The sequence below is a fragment of the Prosopis cineraria genome, unplaced genomic scaffold, assembly GCF_029017545.1.
Source record: "Prosopis cineraria cultivar Desert tree isolate PC_DT_omini unplaced genomic scaffold, ASM2901754v1 PC14, whole genome shotgun sequence".
NCBI lineage: Eukaryota > Viridiplantae > Streptophyta > Magnoliopsida > Fabales > Fabaceae > Prosopis > Prosopis cineraria.
In genome coordinates, this window is record NW_026555345.1 from 29,576,275 (window position 1) to 29,591,809 (window position 15,535).

The window sequence follows — 15,535 nt, forward strand, 5'->3', positions numbered from 1 at the left end:
CACATTCCTACCATTTAATCTTCCATCCAAAGCCTAAATATTTGTGAAGTCATAGAGTATTTTGGTCAAAAGCAAGAACTTGAGGAAGACTTCAATGGAGCTTCAAGGCTAAGGTTCCCTTAGTTCCCAGAGGAGAATGAAGAATTGATGAATCATTTTGATCTTCAATTTGTGTAACATTTTTCTTTCTCTTAGTCTTTCTCCATGTACTTAACATTGTAAGACCATAATGATATTATTGGCTTGTAACCATAGTCTTGAGTTCATCAATCAGTATGGAGATTGATTTGTTGATGAATTGATTTGGATATGTGATTTGTATATTTTGGTCATTGATGAAAATTGCATAATCTTGTGTTTTCATTGATGTTCGTACCTTCCATATGCCTTATCATAACCTTGAGAGATGTGTGTTAGGTTTACATATGGTCAACTATAGTTTTAGGGGTCACATAGGCTCTTGACTGAATTACATCATTTTGATAATGATTTTCTTGAAAAAGATTATTTTGTGGTTTTAATAAATGACATGAGAAGAAAATTTAGAGCATTTGATGATTTGACAGTTAATATACTATAACTTTAAAGGTCATTATTCAATAAAATGATCAAAGCTACATGTTATGAAGCCAAAGGGCAATGAGCTTAAAAATGTATAAGGTAATTATAAAATGATCAAAGTCACATGTTGTGATATAAGAAAATGCATGGAAAAAGTTTTTGTGAGGGAAAGGAAAATAATGACAAGCCTAAAAGGTTATATTGATGTTTAAAATTAAAAGAATATGTGGTGTTCGCATCTAGAAGACTATATCTAAAAACCTATATAGTGTTTAATTGTTATTAGTATTTAAATTTATTGTCATTACTTTCATGAGTAATTATTATAATTTTTCAATATGAATTTAATGTTGAAATAGTTTTAAACAAAATGTTTATGCATCCTTGCAATATTTATGAAATTGCATTTATATTCTTATTTATATTATGAAGAATTGAATATGGAATAATTTATGAATGGCTTGTATTGAAATATGTTCATTCTTGGAGAATTATATAATTGATTAGTTCTTGCAGAACTAAGTGGTTAGAAAAAGATAAGTAATAAAAAATTAATTAATAGATTTATCTAAAGGAATTAATTAGTTAAGGATTTGAATACAATAACTCAATTAAAAATTAAAACCCATGGTTTTGTATGAGTTGAGTAGCACTTGAGTTTTTTTAATGAAAGGCAGGCTATTAGTCAACTATGTACCGGGCATTGTCTTCAAAATGAAATAATTAATATTGAAATTTTTGTTTATGTAACTCCTACTTTAGGGGAGATTATAGAGCATAAGTGTGAGTGCAATGAGTCTCACATTAGAGAACCTCACAAATTAGTTGAGGTTTATCAGTTTAAAAGGCTCTCCTGTTTAATAGACTAGTCTTTTAGAATAAGCACTTCCTTTGAACTTGTGCTTATTACATTGGTGCTTTCATTGAGAGGTCAATGTCACGAAAAGAGCTACCTACAGAGGGTTTTGACCGACAGGACATTGAGTGAATTGCCATAGAGTGGAGTAGCGAGGGATGTCAGCACTTAATGGGGTGGCATTGTAATGAGTCTCATATTTAGGTTAAGTAAGGTTTACAAGTTCAAGGAGCTCTCCCATTCAATAGACTAGTCTTTTGATATAAGTTTTCTCTTTAGGCTTGTGGTCATTACAGTGAGTTAATACGTGATTGAATATCACTTATATACTTACTCATAAAGTTCAATGGATCCCTCTAATGAATGTACTTTGATATTATAAATTAATTACATGTTATGAAAAATAAAAGTTTATAGTTTATTTTCGTTATGGTAAACTAGAAGTTTATTGATTCACCACACATATTGTTAGCATAACTTGTTTGATCATTCTAAATCATATATAATGCAAATGGTTATTAAGGATATATATTGACATCCATTGAAGAACTAGCAAATTCTTTGTGAATAGAAAATATGTTATGTACTTTAAGATTTTTATATATATTTATATATGCTACTTGTTCTCAATGAAAATATAAGATGTTCACTAGTTATGATTTAAAATGGATCTATCCATTTTTAAAAATATAACAAATTCAAATATATAGGCCATTACATAGCATGTGAATAGTAGAGATATTTAATAGATTCGATAGATGCATCTATAAGATTTTTTTACAACTTGAAGTTTGCAAGATTATATGTATAAATCATAATGTAAAGGCATACAATTTTCAGACTATGGTCTAGACAATTTCAATTGTAAATGCTTGTGAATTTATATCTTAGACTTTCAATGTATGATTATTAGAAGAATAGTTGAAAATCCTATTTAAAAGGTGATCTAGCAAATATCATTCATTAAAGCCCTCTCTAAAAATAGCTAGATCAATGTTTATGAGAACAAATTTTTTATTTTTTATTTAGAATATTTGATTTTACAAACTATAGCACAATACACATTAAGCTAACAAAGTGTTGTAAATTCTTTTTTTTCAAAATTGACTTTTGGTCAAGAGCCAAGTATATGCCATCTTAAAATTTTTGAATTTGCAGTGCTTATTATTATTGTTCCATCATGCTGCACAAAAATAGTTATTTGTGAAAAGTTGTGATAAATTTTAGATAAGAATCCCTCCTTTTTGTTTGTCTATAAATGAAACAAAAAAATGTTTCCAAAGGAAACAAATGGATTTAGGAGACTTATACTGCATGATTAGTTAATTGTCATCATTTAACAAGGTCTTCCCAAATAAAGGGAAGAAAATGAATAGCTGGAAAAGAAAATATATAAAATGCATTATCATTATATATTATTTAGATTCCCACATATAAAAAAATCAATAAGGAGTTCATCAAATATTATTGTTTACTAAATTTTCCAGATAGGTAGATACAATTACTAACTTGTATGAGAATTACTAAATTTCTTGTACTGACAAAAAGTGATTCAATCAAGGGTAGAGAGGGGGAACTAGTAGGGGCCATGGCCCCCCTAACTTTTTAATTATTTCTTAGTAAAATGTAGGGGTTATATATTTTTGACTCTCTTAAGTTAGCATATTATAAAAGTTATGAAATATTATATGGAATGCTCATTTTAATTCTATATGTAATATTTTACATATGTATAGAGCAACTATTTTAATAGTTTGAAGATATGTTTGTCATAGGATCTACTCATTTTTAACAAGATAATGCTATATATGCTTTTAAAGTATTGATGGCTTTTATTTTGCTTTCATTTTATATTTAATGAAAGAAATTGTGAGAATTATTAGTAACAAACATTGTTAAGTATTGTAACAAAAATTTCAAGATATATTGAATGATATATGCTTGATATCTATTGTAAAATTATTTATCCAAAAGTTAAGAGATTTGGTGAAGATGTTCTTCTACAAGAATTACTTTTTTTTAAAATAATCAAGCTATTTATGATATGAATGGTTTTTACTCTAATATAATTTGATCTCATTGACATAAAGATTTTATGATAATTGAGCATTATTAATGTGTTGAGATATTTATTTACTACAATTATCAATTGAAAAATTAAAAAGCAAATTCAATAAGCAAATAATATAGCTTATTATATTGAATAAAACTTTAAATTTTAATGATATATGTAAATCATTTAATGCTCACAGAGATGATAAAATTTTTACCAATTTGATGATAATTCTTATTGAGAAAAAATTGCTAAAATATTTATTGTAGACATAATAACTAATAATTTTTATACCGTGAAAAATTGATAAGCAAAACTTAATATATATATATATATATATATATTTATACATGTGTAAAATTAAATATAAATATATATGTTAAAATATTTATATTATGTCAATGATATGTGTGTGTGTGTGTGTATAACTTTTTTTAATTATCATATATGTTTTGTTACCTCGGCCCCTCCTTAATAAAAATTCCTGGCTCTGCCTCTGGATGCAATTAGAATAAATGAAAATAAATCATGCTTAAAGCATGAGAGATTAATTGGTCCCTACTAAAAAATCTTTATAAAAGAAGATCATATAATTAAGATAATCATATTAAGGAGGTAGACACTCCAAAAGAGAGTCATGACATAAAAAATTGTAAAATTCTAGAAAAGATTCAGGTACTTGAAAACAATAAATAGATCTAAATAAGATATATCACAAGTAAAAAAAATAAAACTAAAAAGATAAAGTTGTTGACAATAGTTTTAATGATAATATCATGCGATTAGATGGGGATCTTGTATGTGAATTTGTCATGAAAAGTAGACAAAAAGATGAGTGGCCAAACAGTAAAGGCAAAGGAAAATCAGCACTACAAGTATAATTATATTCATTTTCAATATGTGAAAATCATGGACATGCAGTCCAAACCTAAAGTGTAAAGTTACCGCGAGATACATGAACACTTATGTGAAAATAAAGATTTTCATAGAGGTCTAATGAAGATTGACTACATTATCTTATGGTGGATTTTGTATATACCATTAGTCTGGCAGCATATAAAATTGAAATATGATGTGCCTCTATTGAATATTATGTGCCTCTATTGAATATTATTATAGCCTATGGAAATTACTTATTACTATGTAATAAAATTTACATAATAATCTTTGAAGGAGTTCAAATGCCAAAAGCATAGAAAATATCAAAAAAATTATTCAACATATATACATGTGTAAGTTCTTAAGCTTGTATGAATTAAAATAGTTTAAATGTATGTATATATTGTCTTTGTAAATATGTATTGCAAATAGGCTTTGATCAAAATAATTTGAGAATAAAATTTTGATATTTATTTTTCATTCAACTTAAGTATTTAAAATGCAATGGTTATAAAATTATTATACTCTTTTGATCTTATTTATAAATCATTTCTACCAACCTCATCAATATCAATATACAAAAAGTAAAAGGAATAAAAACTTGTAAAATTTCAAACATGTTCCTATATAGCAACTCTAAAAGTGATATCATGTTACGTTTTCTCTCTCATAAAGGGTAATTTTAAAAATACTTTTCAAATGTTATCTAAAAAGTTGCACCATGATTTGTAAATAGGACTAAATAAATCTTTTAAAATGCATCTTATAAATGAGATTAGAGAGAGTACTATGTTTATTTTGTTTGTGATGCTATACTGAATTGATTAGTCTAGATTAGTCCTAAAGTTCTATATATATATTTATGAATATTTATACATCTGCCTAATATTATATAAGATATAGTTTTGTTAACAATTCTGAGAATGAACTAATAGATTTGGAAAAGACATATCATTATATGGGAAAAGTATTTTATCCTGAAGATATATTTTGAAGAGTTATATATAAGAAATTAGTATATTATCCTGAAATACATTAATTTAAAAGTGACTTTGTTATTGGGGGGAGTAAATATGCAATGCATTCTTTTTTCCTTAATCAAGATTTTGTTTCATTAGGTTTTTCTAATAAGATTTTTAATGAGGTAGTATTGGATAGCGTATAAATGAATGATGTTCTCTTTCTTTCTGTTAGGTTTTTGTTTTATTGGATTTTTCCTAGTTGAAATTTTTAATGAGATACATTTTTAAATATTGGACATTCAAGACAAGTGTTATAATTATAAATATAAATATTATGTGTGGATGTTCATTTCCTCATGCCATAATTAATTATAAGAATATTCATCTCCCCTTCACATTACTCAAAGGTTGTGGTTCATGAGATTCTTAAGCTTTATCTTCTCACATAGAGTTCATATCTTCTTTATGATATATTATTTATAATCAATTATTTAAACTTTTGAGTTGTAGGTATTTGTGTGTGTGTGTGTATATATATATAACATCTCATTTGTATTATTGGAAGTATGGAAGAGGATATAAGATTCATCTTCATTTCTATTGCTTTTATTCCTCCTTTCTTTTCATTTATATTATCTCTATTTTTTATTCAAAACATCATTGAAATTTTAATAATATAGGCTACATTTAGAGGCATATAAATAGAATTGCAATTTCTTAGATGGATAATATATAAAGTTATATAATTGTACATTTTGTGGCTTACTAAATAATAATTTAATAAATCATATATACAAACAAAAATATTATTATCATTAAAAAAATATTTTGCTAAATTTTGATTTTTAAATTAAAAAAGGAAAGCAAAAGCTTGATTACAAAATACAACTAAACAGCGTGAAAAAATAAGTCTTTGTCATTCATGACAGCAGAAGCACATTCAGGAAGAATAACATCACAACAAGAGATTAAAAAGGAGTTATAGTAGCATTTCGGACTAACATATCAGCAAATGCGATCTGTTCTCTATGAGAGTGATGAAGCTCAAAGTCAAGGAGAAAGATAAGAGATGATCGAATGTTTTGAATTATTGATCACAATATGTGATCAAGATTGTTGTCTCAAAATATGAGATTCATAGCTTTTAAGGAAGCAATAAACATGCGAACATATGAAAGTTGTTTTTAAAGGCAAATTTAAATACATGCTGCAATTGAGCGAAGTTCAGCTTTAGTACAGCTAAATTTTGATTTAACGAGGTCAACTTGTCATAAATATGTATCAATTAACTTTTGGCCTGCAATAACGTTTTTGGCGCCATATAAAGTAACTTTACTAGTTAGTATATATTAGTCCAAAAAAAACTTTTAATAATAATTCACATATTAATAAAATTCTTATTCTTATAAAAATATATCCTCCCTATTCTTATTATATAGAACCTTTTCTAAATATTTTTTATTTTTTAACATAAGGTATTAATTAATTTTTTCAATATTACTCCTATTTAAATTCATTAATTATCAGAGAAAATGTAATGTAAATTTAAATTTTTTTCAGGTAAGATTAGAAGTTAATCATGTTTTAAGACAAATTTAATAACTTAATTACCTTTAATTTTCTTGATTATGATGAGATAGCTTTTTTTTTTTTTTTTTTACCAATGATCTAACGAGATAATTGAAAGTGTCTTATAATATTATTTTTTTCTTTTTACCTTTAGTTTTAATTTATGATGAGTAAGAAAAATATCATAAATTTACATACACAAGAATTCATGTTAATAAATATGAGGGATAAAATAATTTTTTTTATTTTACAAAGATTGAGTTGCTTATACTTTTCTAATTTTATTTATTGGGTGAAAAAAGAATATTTGTTTGGGTCTTATTCATGGGCACCTCAAGGATTATTGTATTTACCTTTTGAGAAAACTTATATACCAAACTTTTTATACACTAGCAAAAAAAAAAAAAACTTATATACTTAATGTGTTTGTATTTAATTAAATCAATATATGTAAATTTTTTATAGATTATTTATTCTATAATAAATTTTTGTTATTGATTAAATTAATATATTATGATTCACATGTCATAATTTGATTGAATATAAATATATTAAGTATATAATGCTAACTACATAAGTCTTTCTCTTTACCTTTACTCTTTTATCCTTATTAGATGTTAAAAAGATTATTAATTTTTAGAGTATTTTATTTTTAAAATATGTACTCTTATGATCCTATTTATAGGGTACTTTATTATTTTTATATTTATTTTACCTTTCTGCCTTTTTAAAATACTAGAAAAAAATATTAAAAGTAATTTTTTTTGTCTTTATTATGGATAGATATGAAAACTTATTAAATTTCAAGACAAAATTAATAATGTCTAACATTTTTTTGATTCTTATTAAATTTATTAGAAATGACTTATAGATAAGAGTCAAGACAAAGAGTATATTTAATAGAGAAACTATTATAATTTTTTTTAAATTTTAAGATAGAGTTAATAATTTTTTTATTTCTTTAAAAATATTAAAAATAATTTATAAATAAAATTTAAAAAATATTTTGAATTAAGATTAAGGGAGGGAATACTTCATTTTGGACCGGAGACCATATATTAGTCTATCTAATTACATAATTACATGAATTTTAGATTCAGGCAAAAAGAAAGTACATGGAAATATGGATGGATACAAGTTAATTAAAAAGGTTGCCAAAAAAATAAATAGAAAAAAGGTTGATTAAGGAACTCAGGAACGAGGAAGAGCGAGGTGGTGACTAACCCAGAAAGGAAGAAAGTTTAGGGTTTGGGCAATTATTCAAATCAAAGTCCAACTCAGTCTTCTCTCCCCAATTTGGGAATCTTGATTTCTCTAATCTTTCGCTATGACGGACGGCTACTGGAATCGGCAGCAGGCTATGCAGCAGGCGATGCAGCCGGCGATGCTTCCCTCTTCTGCCGTGCTCAAACGACCTCGTACTGAATACGGTTCGCTCTCTTTTCCCCATTTGCTTTACTTATTCTACTATTAAATTTTTTCTTGTGATTGGTACGCTTTTCTCATGTATTAATGCTCGCCTTGGGATGTTGATGAGGGTTCCCGGGTTTGTCAGATGCTAATTTTATGTAATCTTCATGTGGAAAGCGGGGTGCCTTGTGTTATGTTTTATTACTAGGTTATGTGTCGATAAAATAAGGTTGGCATAAGGTTTTTGCGTTCTCTGACAATTACTATGAAGTTGATCTGGTGTCGTGCTCGATGCTTAAGCCCAAGGTCGGCACTTTTGGTTAGAAATTATGGTTACACTCTTTATGGGCGGGGATACAGTGATGTCATGTTTGGCATGTGAAAAGATTTTTTTTTTTTTTTTTTTCAATTTTATCTCCCATGGTTCGTTTAAGCTAGGACCACGAACTACTTGACCTTTCAAAACTGGGGCTTCATATTAGAGTATCGTAAATGAATAATTTTGTTGCTTTGGTGTGTACTATGAGTTTGATTTGAATATGCAGTCAACAATGGTGGAGTTATAAACTGAACTGGTGGAACAGACAAATAAAATGTATGCTTCTGTTGGCGTGTGAGATCTTCTTGATGAGGCTGACAGTGGGCTTTATTGACTGGTGACATTTTCTTTAGAGATTAGGTTACCTTCCATCTATGTAGGCCAAGTTGATTTTGCTACTATCTCCATGCCTCCATGGGTTTTATTGGTTGATTATAAGGTGACAGACTATTGGATTTTTTCCTTGGGCGTTACTCAATAGAAAATGTTATGTGGAGCTCCAAATGGATGTGGATCTTGTCTCTACCAGTGTTTCAAGTTTATTATTGTCTTGTCTTAAAGAGTTTATTGTTAGTTAGAAGTCTTAGTTATTCTTTATCTTTAGATTTATATTGTAGTTAATCTCTATGTTGATGTCAGCATAGATAATGGGGAGAAGGGCTGGGATAATGAGTGTGAAACTTTTGCCTCTGTGCAAGCCTCCTCATTCATTGTATTTCCATTCTTATCTAAGTTTTGCTGGTCCTTCAACAATTGGCTTGATGCTTGAAGTTAGAAGAAAATTTAGAGAAAGTTTGTTTAGGTATTTAGCAAATTTAGTCAGACAAACTAGGAATGTGGATTTTGGCCTCTGTAGTCAGTGGTGTGCCTAGTGAAATAGTTTATGCTTTTTGAGACCAGTGATTAACTTGTGTTTCCGTGGTTTTTCTGACTTTTGGTTTTGATTTAAGCATAATTCTTACTTCTTAATACTCTGTGCTAGTGCTAGACACTGTTGCACTGTTTGACACTTCAGGAATTGCTCCTTTTTTGGGTGTGCCCTGTGCCACATGTGAAATGCTGTTCATTTTTCTTTGACCCACTTAGTGCACCCTGGCTTGTTCTTGGGAATTGTTCTTTGATGAGTCAACCATTAAGAGGATGGGTTCGTCTCAGTTTTTTGGTGTAGTAGATGTTTGAAGGTAAAGCTCATAATAAGGTCTGTTCTTGGGCCCACTCCTTTCTCATTGACCTGCAGATCGTCAAAGTGGGAGGAAACTTGTGGATGTGACCCTTTAGATATCATTCTTGCATAACTCGTTCACCATGGCGCATGGTATGAGAATGGGATATTTGAATTTATATAATTTGTGACTGTGGCACAGGAGTAGGTTTATTTACTGATGTTTTACTGCATGTCATGCTACTAAATGAGGCAATGATATATTAATTATTATAATTAAACATTAAATAATGTGCTAAAACAAAATACTATAATTAGAAAAGGTAAGCTTCTATTAAATGATAGAATAAAAGGAGAAACATTTGATGTAATGTACTGTAGTAATGTAATTATTACAATTAACATAACATACATAGATTAGAATAATCATTCTAACAAATTCTATGATTCATAATTATTCTAACAAATTTTTCCATTCACCTATTTTTGCTTTTATCTCAAATATGAAAGCTGAAAGTCAAACTTAAATATCTCTCTTGTTCCCTGTATTTCCTCAGTCCTGCAATAGGTTTCCTGTTTGTAGTCTCCCTTTTCAATTTCTTCTACCTCCTTGCTCTTCTGTTCTGCTTCTGCACCTCTTCTTCATTCAGTTGCATGAATCAACTGGTATATTCTCTGCATATTTCTTTTCAACTCTTGCCCTCTTCATCTTATTGGGGATGCCAGCATTCATTCTCTTCCGCTGTTCAGTCCTGGTTCTTTCATTGCACTGTTAGGGCCAGTTTGGTATGAAGCATTGGAAGGGTGGGACCGGGCTTGGCATTGGTTAGTACTAGCTTTTTGTGTTTGGTATGAAGCATTGGGAAGTTTAATCCCAATCCCAATGCCATCTACTTGGGATTACTCAATACCACCACCCCCCTTGGTATTGGGAAATCAATCCTGAGATTGATTTTTTTTAGAACAAATTACCCCCATTCCCATCGACCACCACCTGCTTCTGTTGGTTTGTGGCCTTAGGCTCTGCTACCGTTGCTGTCGCCCGCCTCCCTCTTGTTCTTGTTTCTTTGCTGCTACTTGGCCCTTGCGCACTCCACCACGTAATTCCGGTATTGTTCATCCCACAAATCTCATCTCCTTCTTGGGAACATCTTGAAAAACGTTAAAAATTATAGATTTTGCACCGTATGAACACAGTTCTCTTTGGGTTAGAACCAATTGAACCCAAAACGTGCAAAAATGACAGAAATCGAATGACCGACTTCAGACAAAAGTTCATACCAGAGCATGAATTTGGGCGAAAATTGCAGCAGAAAATGTAGGTAAAACATATCAAAGCAACTAACACAATCAAAAATCCAAATTGTGATGCTATCTTCCCGAATATCTAGAACTCCACGAATCTTTAAGTAGTTGATCATGGAAATTGAATTAGGGTTTGGAAAGAAATCGAACACTATAGAAGAGAAGTGATCGACGTGGGGGAGAGAGTGGCAGAATGCTGGTATACTTTGTTTGAGTCCTCTCCCTTCGTCTTCCTCCCTTCTCCCTTCGTCTACCTTCGCTGTCCTCCACCACTATGCATCTAGTCGCTTTCTTGCCTTTGAATTTGCTCGCCTTCAGATTAAATTTAGGGAGGATGAATGATGGGTTTTAGGGAAATTATTTTTTATTAATTATAAGGGGTATAATAGTCGTTTTATAATTTATGTTTAATTATAAAATGAAATGAAGGAAAGTATTCCCTGCAATTATTGCTTCATACCAAACATAATTTTAAAGCCTCAATCCCACTTCCAAACCCAAAGTCAATCCTAATCTCAATCCCAATCCCTTTAAATTCAGGCCTGCATACCAAACAAGGCGATAAGGGGTTTAATAGTCTCTTTATAATTCATGTTTAATTATAAAATAAAATGAAGGAAAGTATTCTCTTTAATTATTACTTCATACCAAACATAATTTTAAAGCCTCAATCCCACTCCCAAACCCGATCTCAATTCCAATCCTTTTAAATTCAAGCCTGCATAACAAACAGGGCCTTATGGTTTGTAAATATACCCTGTTTTGGCCTGGGCAAATGGAACTAGGATTCATAGGAAAGAAGGGCAAATTAGTCAATGCTTCTTTACATTACTTATGGACTCTTAAGACTTTGTTTGGTTAGGATGTCTTTGTCAATGCTATGTTATTGTCCTTTGTCCTGGAGTTTACCCAAATTATAGGAGTGCACAAAGTTTAGAGTCGTATAGAAAACCTTTCTAAGCTTTAATAAAAGTGCAGGTATATAGAATATCCATTTGGTTTTCTTTGTCAATGAACCATTAATCTTTGATTGTGGAGTATGACTTCGCTTATGATTTCTCTTCAATTTCAGTTCCTTTTTCTTATGTTCAGTTCTAGCATGAGTTTACCAATTTATGGGGTGATTTAAGTTTTTTTTTAAATGGGAATTGAATTGTTGAAGAATTAGATCCTCATGACTTAGGGTCTGTTTAGTTTTTCTCTGTTTCACGTTCAAAAAGCAAAATTTTACTTTCAGAAAGTTGAAAGTTGTTTGGGTAGAATATTTTGTAGGAAAGCACATTCTGAAAGTACATTCAAACAGTAGCTGAAAGTGAATTTCTGAAACATAACTATTTGAAGCTTTTGAAAAGTGGATTTGAAAAGTAAAATGTTATTTGACCATACTATCTCAAGTTTAATCTCTTATTCTTTTATTTAAAAAATAGTTAATTCATTAAAAATATAATTATTATTTTAATAATAATAATTTGATATAATAAAAATTACAAATCTTTATTACATCTTTTAAAATTACAAATTAAAAAATACAAATAACTAGAGATCAAATTTTTAGCATTATAGATCAAAATTTATGTTATTTAAAATCTTTATTATGTTTTTTAAATATTTTAAATATATTACATTTGTATAATAAAAATTATAAATCATTATGAATCAATGTTTTTTTTTGTAATTGTACATTCAAAAGCACATTTCACTATCACAAACCAAACAACTTTCAATGTATCAAATTGACTTTTGAAAAAATATATCCAAACATAAATTTCGTTACAACAACTGACTTTCACCAAATGAACTTATAACAAACTGAAAACCAAACGTACACTTAGAATTTTTGGCCGAGCCTTTGAGATTGAAAATTATCCGGGTATACTTATTTTGTTTTGGTTTGGTGGTAAACCTGAAGGGGCACAGCATATTTTCCCCATTTTACACATGCCTATTGCAAGACAAAATGTGTTGAATATCACATGTCATTAATGCTTTTAACTTTTAAAGTCTGTACAGTCTTGAATTTAATTTCGTAGGTTTTATTTAGGCATACTTCAAGGAAACAAAGCGCATTTTCCCCATAAAATGATATCCTTTTTGTAACTAGTTTGATTTCCGGTTGTTGGGCTGCTTAGATGGGTTTGGGTTACTTCTTTTCTCATTTTTATGGTCACAGGCATAAGTTTTTCAGCTCTCTTGTGTATTTAATCATTTATTAAGAATTTCAGTGTTTTTTTTTTTTCGGTTGGTATTTGCATGCTTCATAATCACTGCGGCATTTGGTCAATGGGGTGGATTGGACATTTGGATTGTTCAAGAGTTTACAATAATGTTCATGATTGACGTTTAGGCATTTGCATTTTGCCTTATTTTATAGGTTATTCTCCTTTTCTTTTCATGTCATTCGAAGTTTCTGATTATTTTTGCTGGCTAAAAGCCTAAAACAAGTTTCTTTGTTATGTTTAATTAATATTTTGGATCTTTGATAATTTTAGTTTCAGTGGTGAGTTTGAAATCTTAGGAAAATGCATCTTAGTTTTGCTTGTACCTGCTACCTAGCATATTTGCTTCATCAAGTCTTAGGTTTAATTGTTTAGCTTCGTCAGAGTGGATAAATGACATTGCATTGTTTTTGGAGAGTTCTATCTAAATGTATGGTTTGGTCTTAGTTAACTGCTACATTTTTACAAAGAAATGAGTTGGAAGACTAAGAACGTACTTTTCCCCCTTCAGAGATGCCAACCTCTGGTCTGGCTTCAGGTAATGAGATGCAAGCTTATGTTGCTCGAGATGATGATCGTACTGGTTCTCAGGGTATAAAAGACACAAAAACAATCTTGTCGGCTTATGACCACTACCTTCAGAGTGCGGTAAAGTTTTGAGCTCTTATGTTTGCATAATATGTACTCCCCCATGATTTTACTTCTACTTTTTCTGAAAAGATTTATCCTGTTTGGTTTTGAAGCAACTGCCTTCTTATAATTCTGGAGAAGCCAGTACAATAGGCAGTGTTGGTATGGTGAGGCCTGCCGTCAGTGGAATGCCTGGTCATTCACTAGCTGATCCTGCTGTCATGAGACGCCCTGGGAGTGGTGGCCATGATCTTGCACCAAATGGACGAAATGTCAATTTTGGTGGTCAGCTACCAGTGGACACTGTTCCAAGGCCTGGACCTGAGACAGTACCTCTACCACCAGATGCTTCAAGTACTCTATATGTTGAGGGTCTCCCTCCTGACAGCACTAGAAGAGAAGTGGCTCGTATCCTCTTTTTTTTTTTTTTTTGGGAGACACTGTTCAGAGACAGTATTATTTTGTCTTCGTCTCTTCCCCTTAAACCTAATTCGTTTCAATTCAGTTATTCACTCTCCTTAATATCACCTTTAGATATCTTCCGCCCTTTTGTTGGTTACAGAGAAGTAAGGCTTGTTACTAAAGAGTCCAAAACTGTAAGTGGACTCTGCTCGGCCTCTTTGGGCATTGGTTGTAGCTGTTGTACAAATTCACTGGCAGTTCTAAAATCTTCGTTTTAAAATGCTTGTTTGTCACAGCGTAGCGGAGAACCTCTTATCCTTTGTTTTGTGGATTTTGCAAACCCAGCTTGCGCAGCAACTGCTTTGAGTGCCTTGCAAGGTATGAGGAGAAAATGGGCTATTCTTAATGAAGATTTTCAGATTATATTCTCAGCACTCAATGATTTTCTTCACATAAAGACTTGCTAATAGTGATGGCAGTTTGCTGACATTTTGTTGCGTGGCACAGGTTATAAAGTTGATGAACTCAACACTGAGTCCAGTCACTTGCGCCTTCAGTTTTCCCGGTTTCCTGGACCAAGAACTGGACCTGGATCTCGAGGTAAGAGGTAAACAAGATTGCCTAGGGAACCTGATTCAATGCGCATCGCGGGGACCCTCTTTATACATCTTTTCTGGGTGAGCATTTTCATGGATCAAAGATGCTTCTCGTGCAATTGTAGTCACCCCTCCGGCCTTAAACTTGTAGCAAGGATTCCCCGAGGTGCACATAATAGCAAGATAGCTTGAGATCAAGTACAATTTAATTTGAGCGAATCTAACGTGTGGATGCTTCTGCGATGTCATATCTAAATTACCTTGTGTTACTTAGTTTGTTATTTCTTAATATTAACTTGTTAGCTGATTTATGTAGGATTTGCATTGTATCGGCTGAATAAGTATTTCTAAAAATTATTTGAGTTCAAGTGCTGGATATGGTAAAATGAAAAATGTTTTACTCACCAAAAAAATGAAAAATGTTTTAATAAATTTTTTTTCTTCATATATGTTGTATATTCTAGTGTTTTAATGGTGATCTTTGCAAGTTGTATTGAGTAGTATATTATTTATTATTTTGAAAAGCACGATGTTGAAGGTGATAATTTAATGTAAAGCTGAAATACAAGTGTATTAATTAATGATTTATCTATTAAATTTTGTCATTAAATATCC

The 15,535-nt window shown here is 30.3% G+C and overlaps 2 protein-coding genes across 2 annotated transcripts in view; one reads left to right on the forward strand and one right to left on the reverse strand.

Annotated features, from left to right (window-relative positions):
* The window catches only part of LOC129292465 (uncharacterized), a 2,986-nt gene extending 1,429 nt beyond the window's left edge, over positions 1-1,557 (reverse strand). The window contains exon 1 of the mRNA XM_054930015.1: positions 1,472-1,557. Coding sequence (XP_054785990.1) covers positions 1,472-1,557 — 86 coding nt within the window. The remainder of the gene's footprint in view (positions 1-1,471) is intronic.
* Positions 1,558-8,064: 6,507 nt separating this feature from the next.
* LOC129292537 (RNA-binding protein 2-like) lies at positions 8,065-15,288 on the forward strand. The gene is made up of 6 exons (XM_054930097.1): positions 8,065-8,310; positions 13,804-13,940; positions 14,036-14,330; positions 14,457-14,518; positions 14,621-14,702; positions 14,832-15,288. The coding sequence occupies exons 1-6, from the start codon at positions 8,208-8,210 to the stop codon at positions 14,933-14,935; spliced, it is 783 nt and encodes a 260-aa protein (XP_054786072.1). The 5' UTR covers positions 8,065-8,207; the 3' UTR covers positions 14,936-15,288.
* The last annotated feature ends 247 nt before the right edge of the window (positions 15,289-15,535 follow it).

Bases quoted from the DNA above. Each gene is read 5' to 3' on its own strand.
- LOC129292537 (XM_054930097.1), top strand. From the start codon at position 8,208: ATGACGGACGGCTACTGGAATCGGCAGCAGGCTATGCAGCAGGCGATG. The intron at 13,941-14,035 runs GTAAAGTTTTGA...TTGGTTTTGAAG, and splicing joins ACCACTACCTTCAGAGTGCG to CAACTGCCTTCTTATAATTC. The intron at 14,331-14,456 runs GTATCCTCTTTT...TATCACCTTTAG, and splicing joins CACTAGAAGAGAAGTGGCTC to ATATCTTCCGCCCTTTTGTT.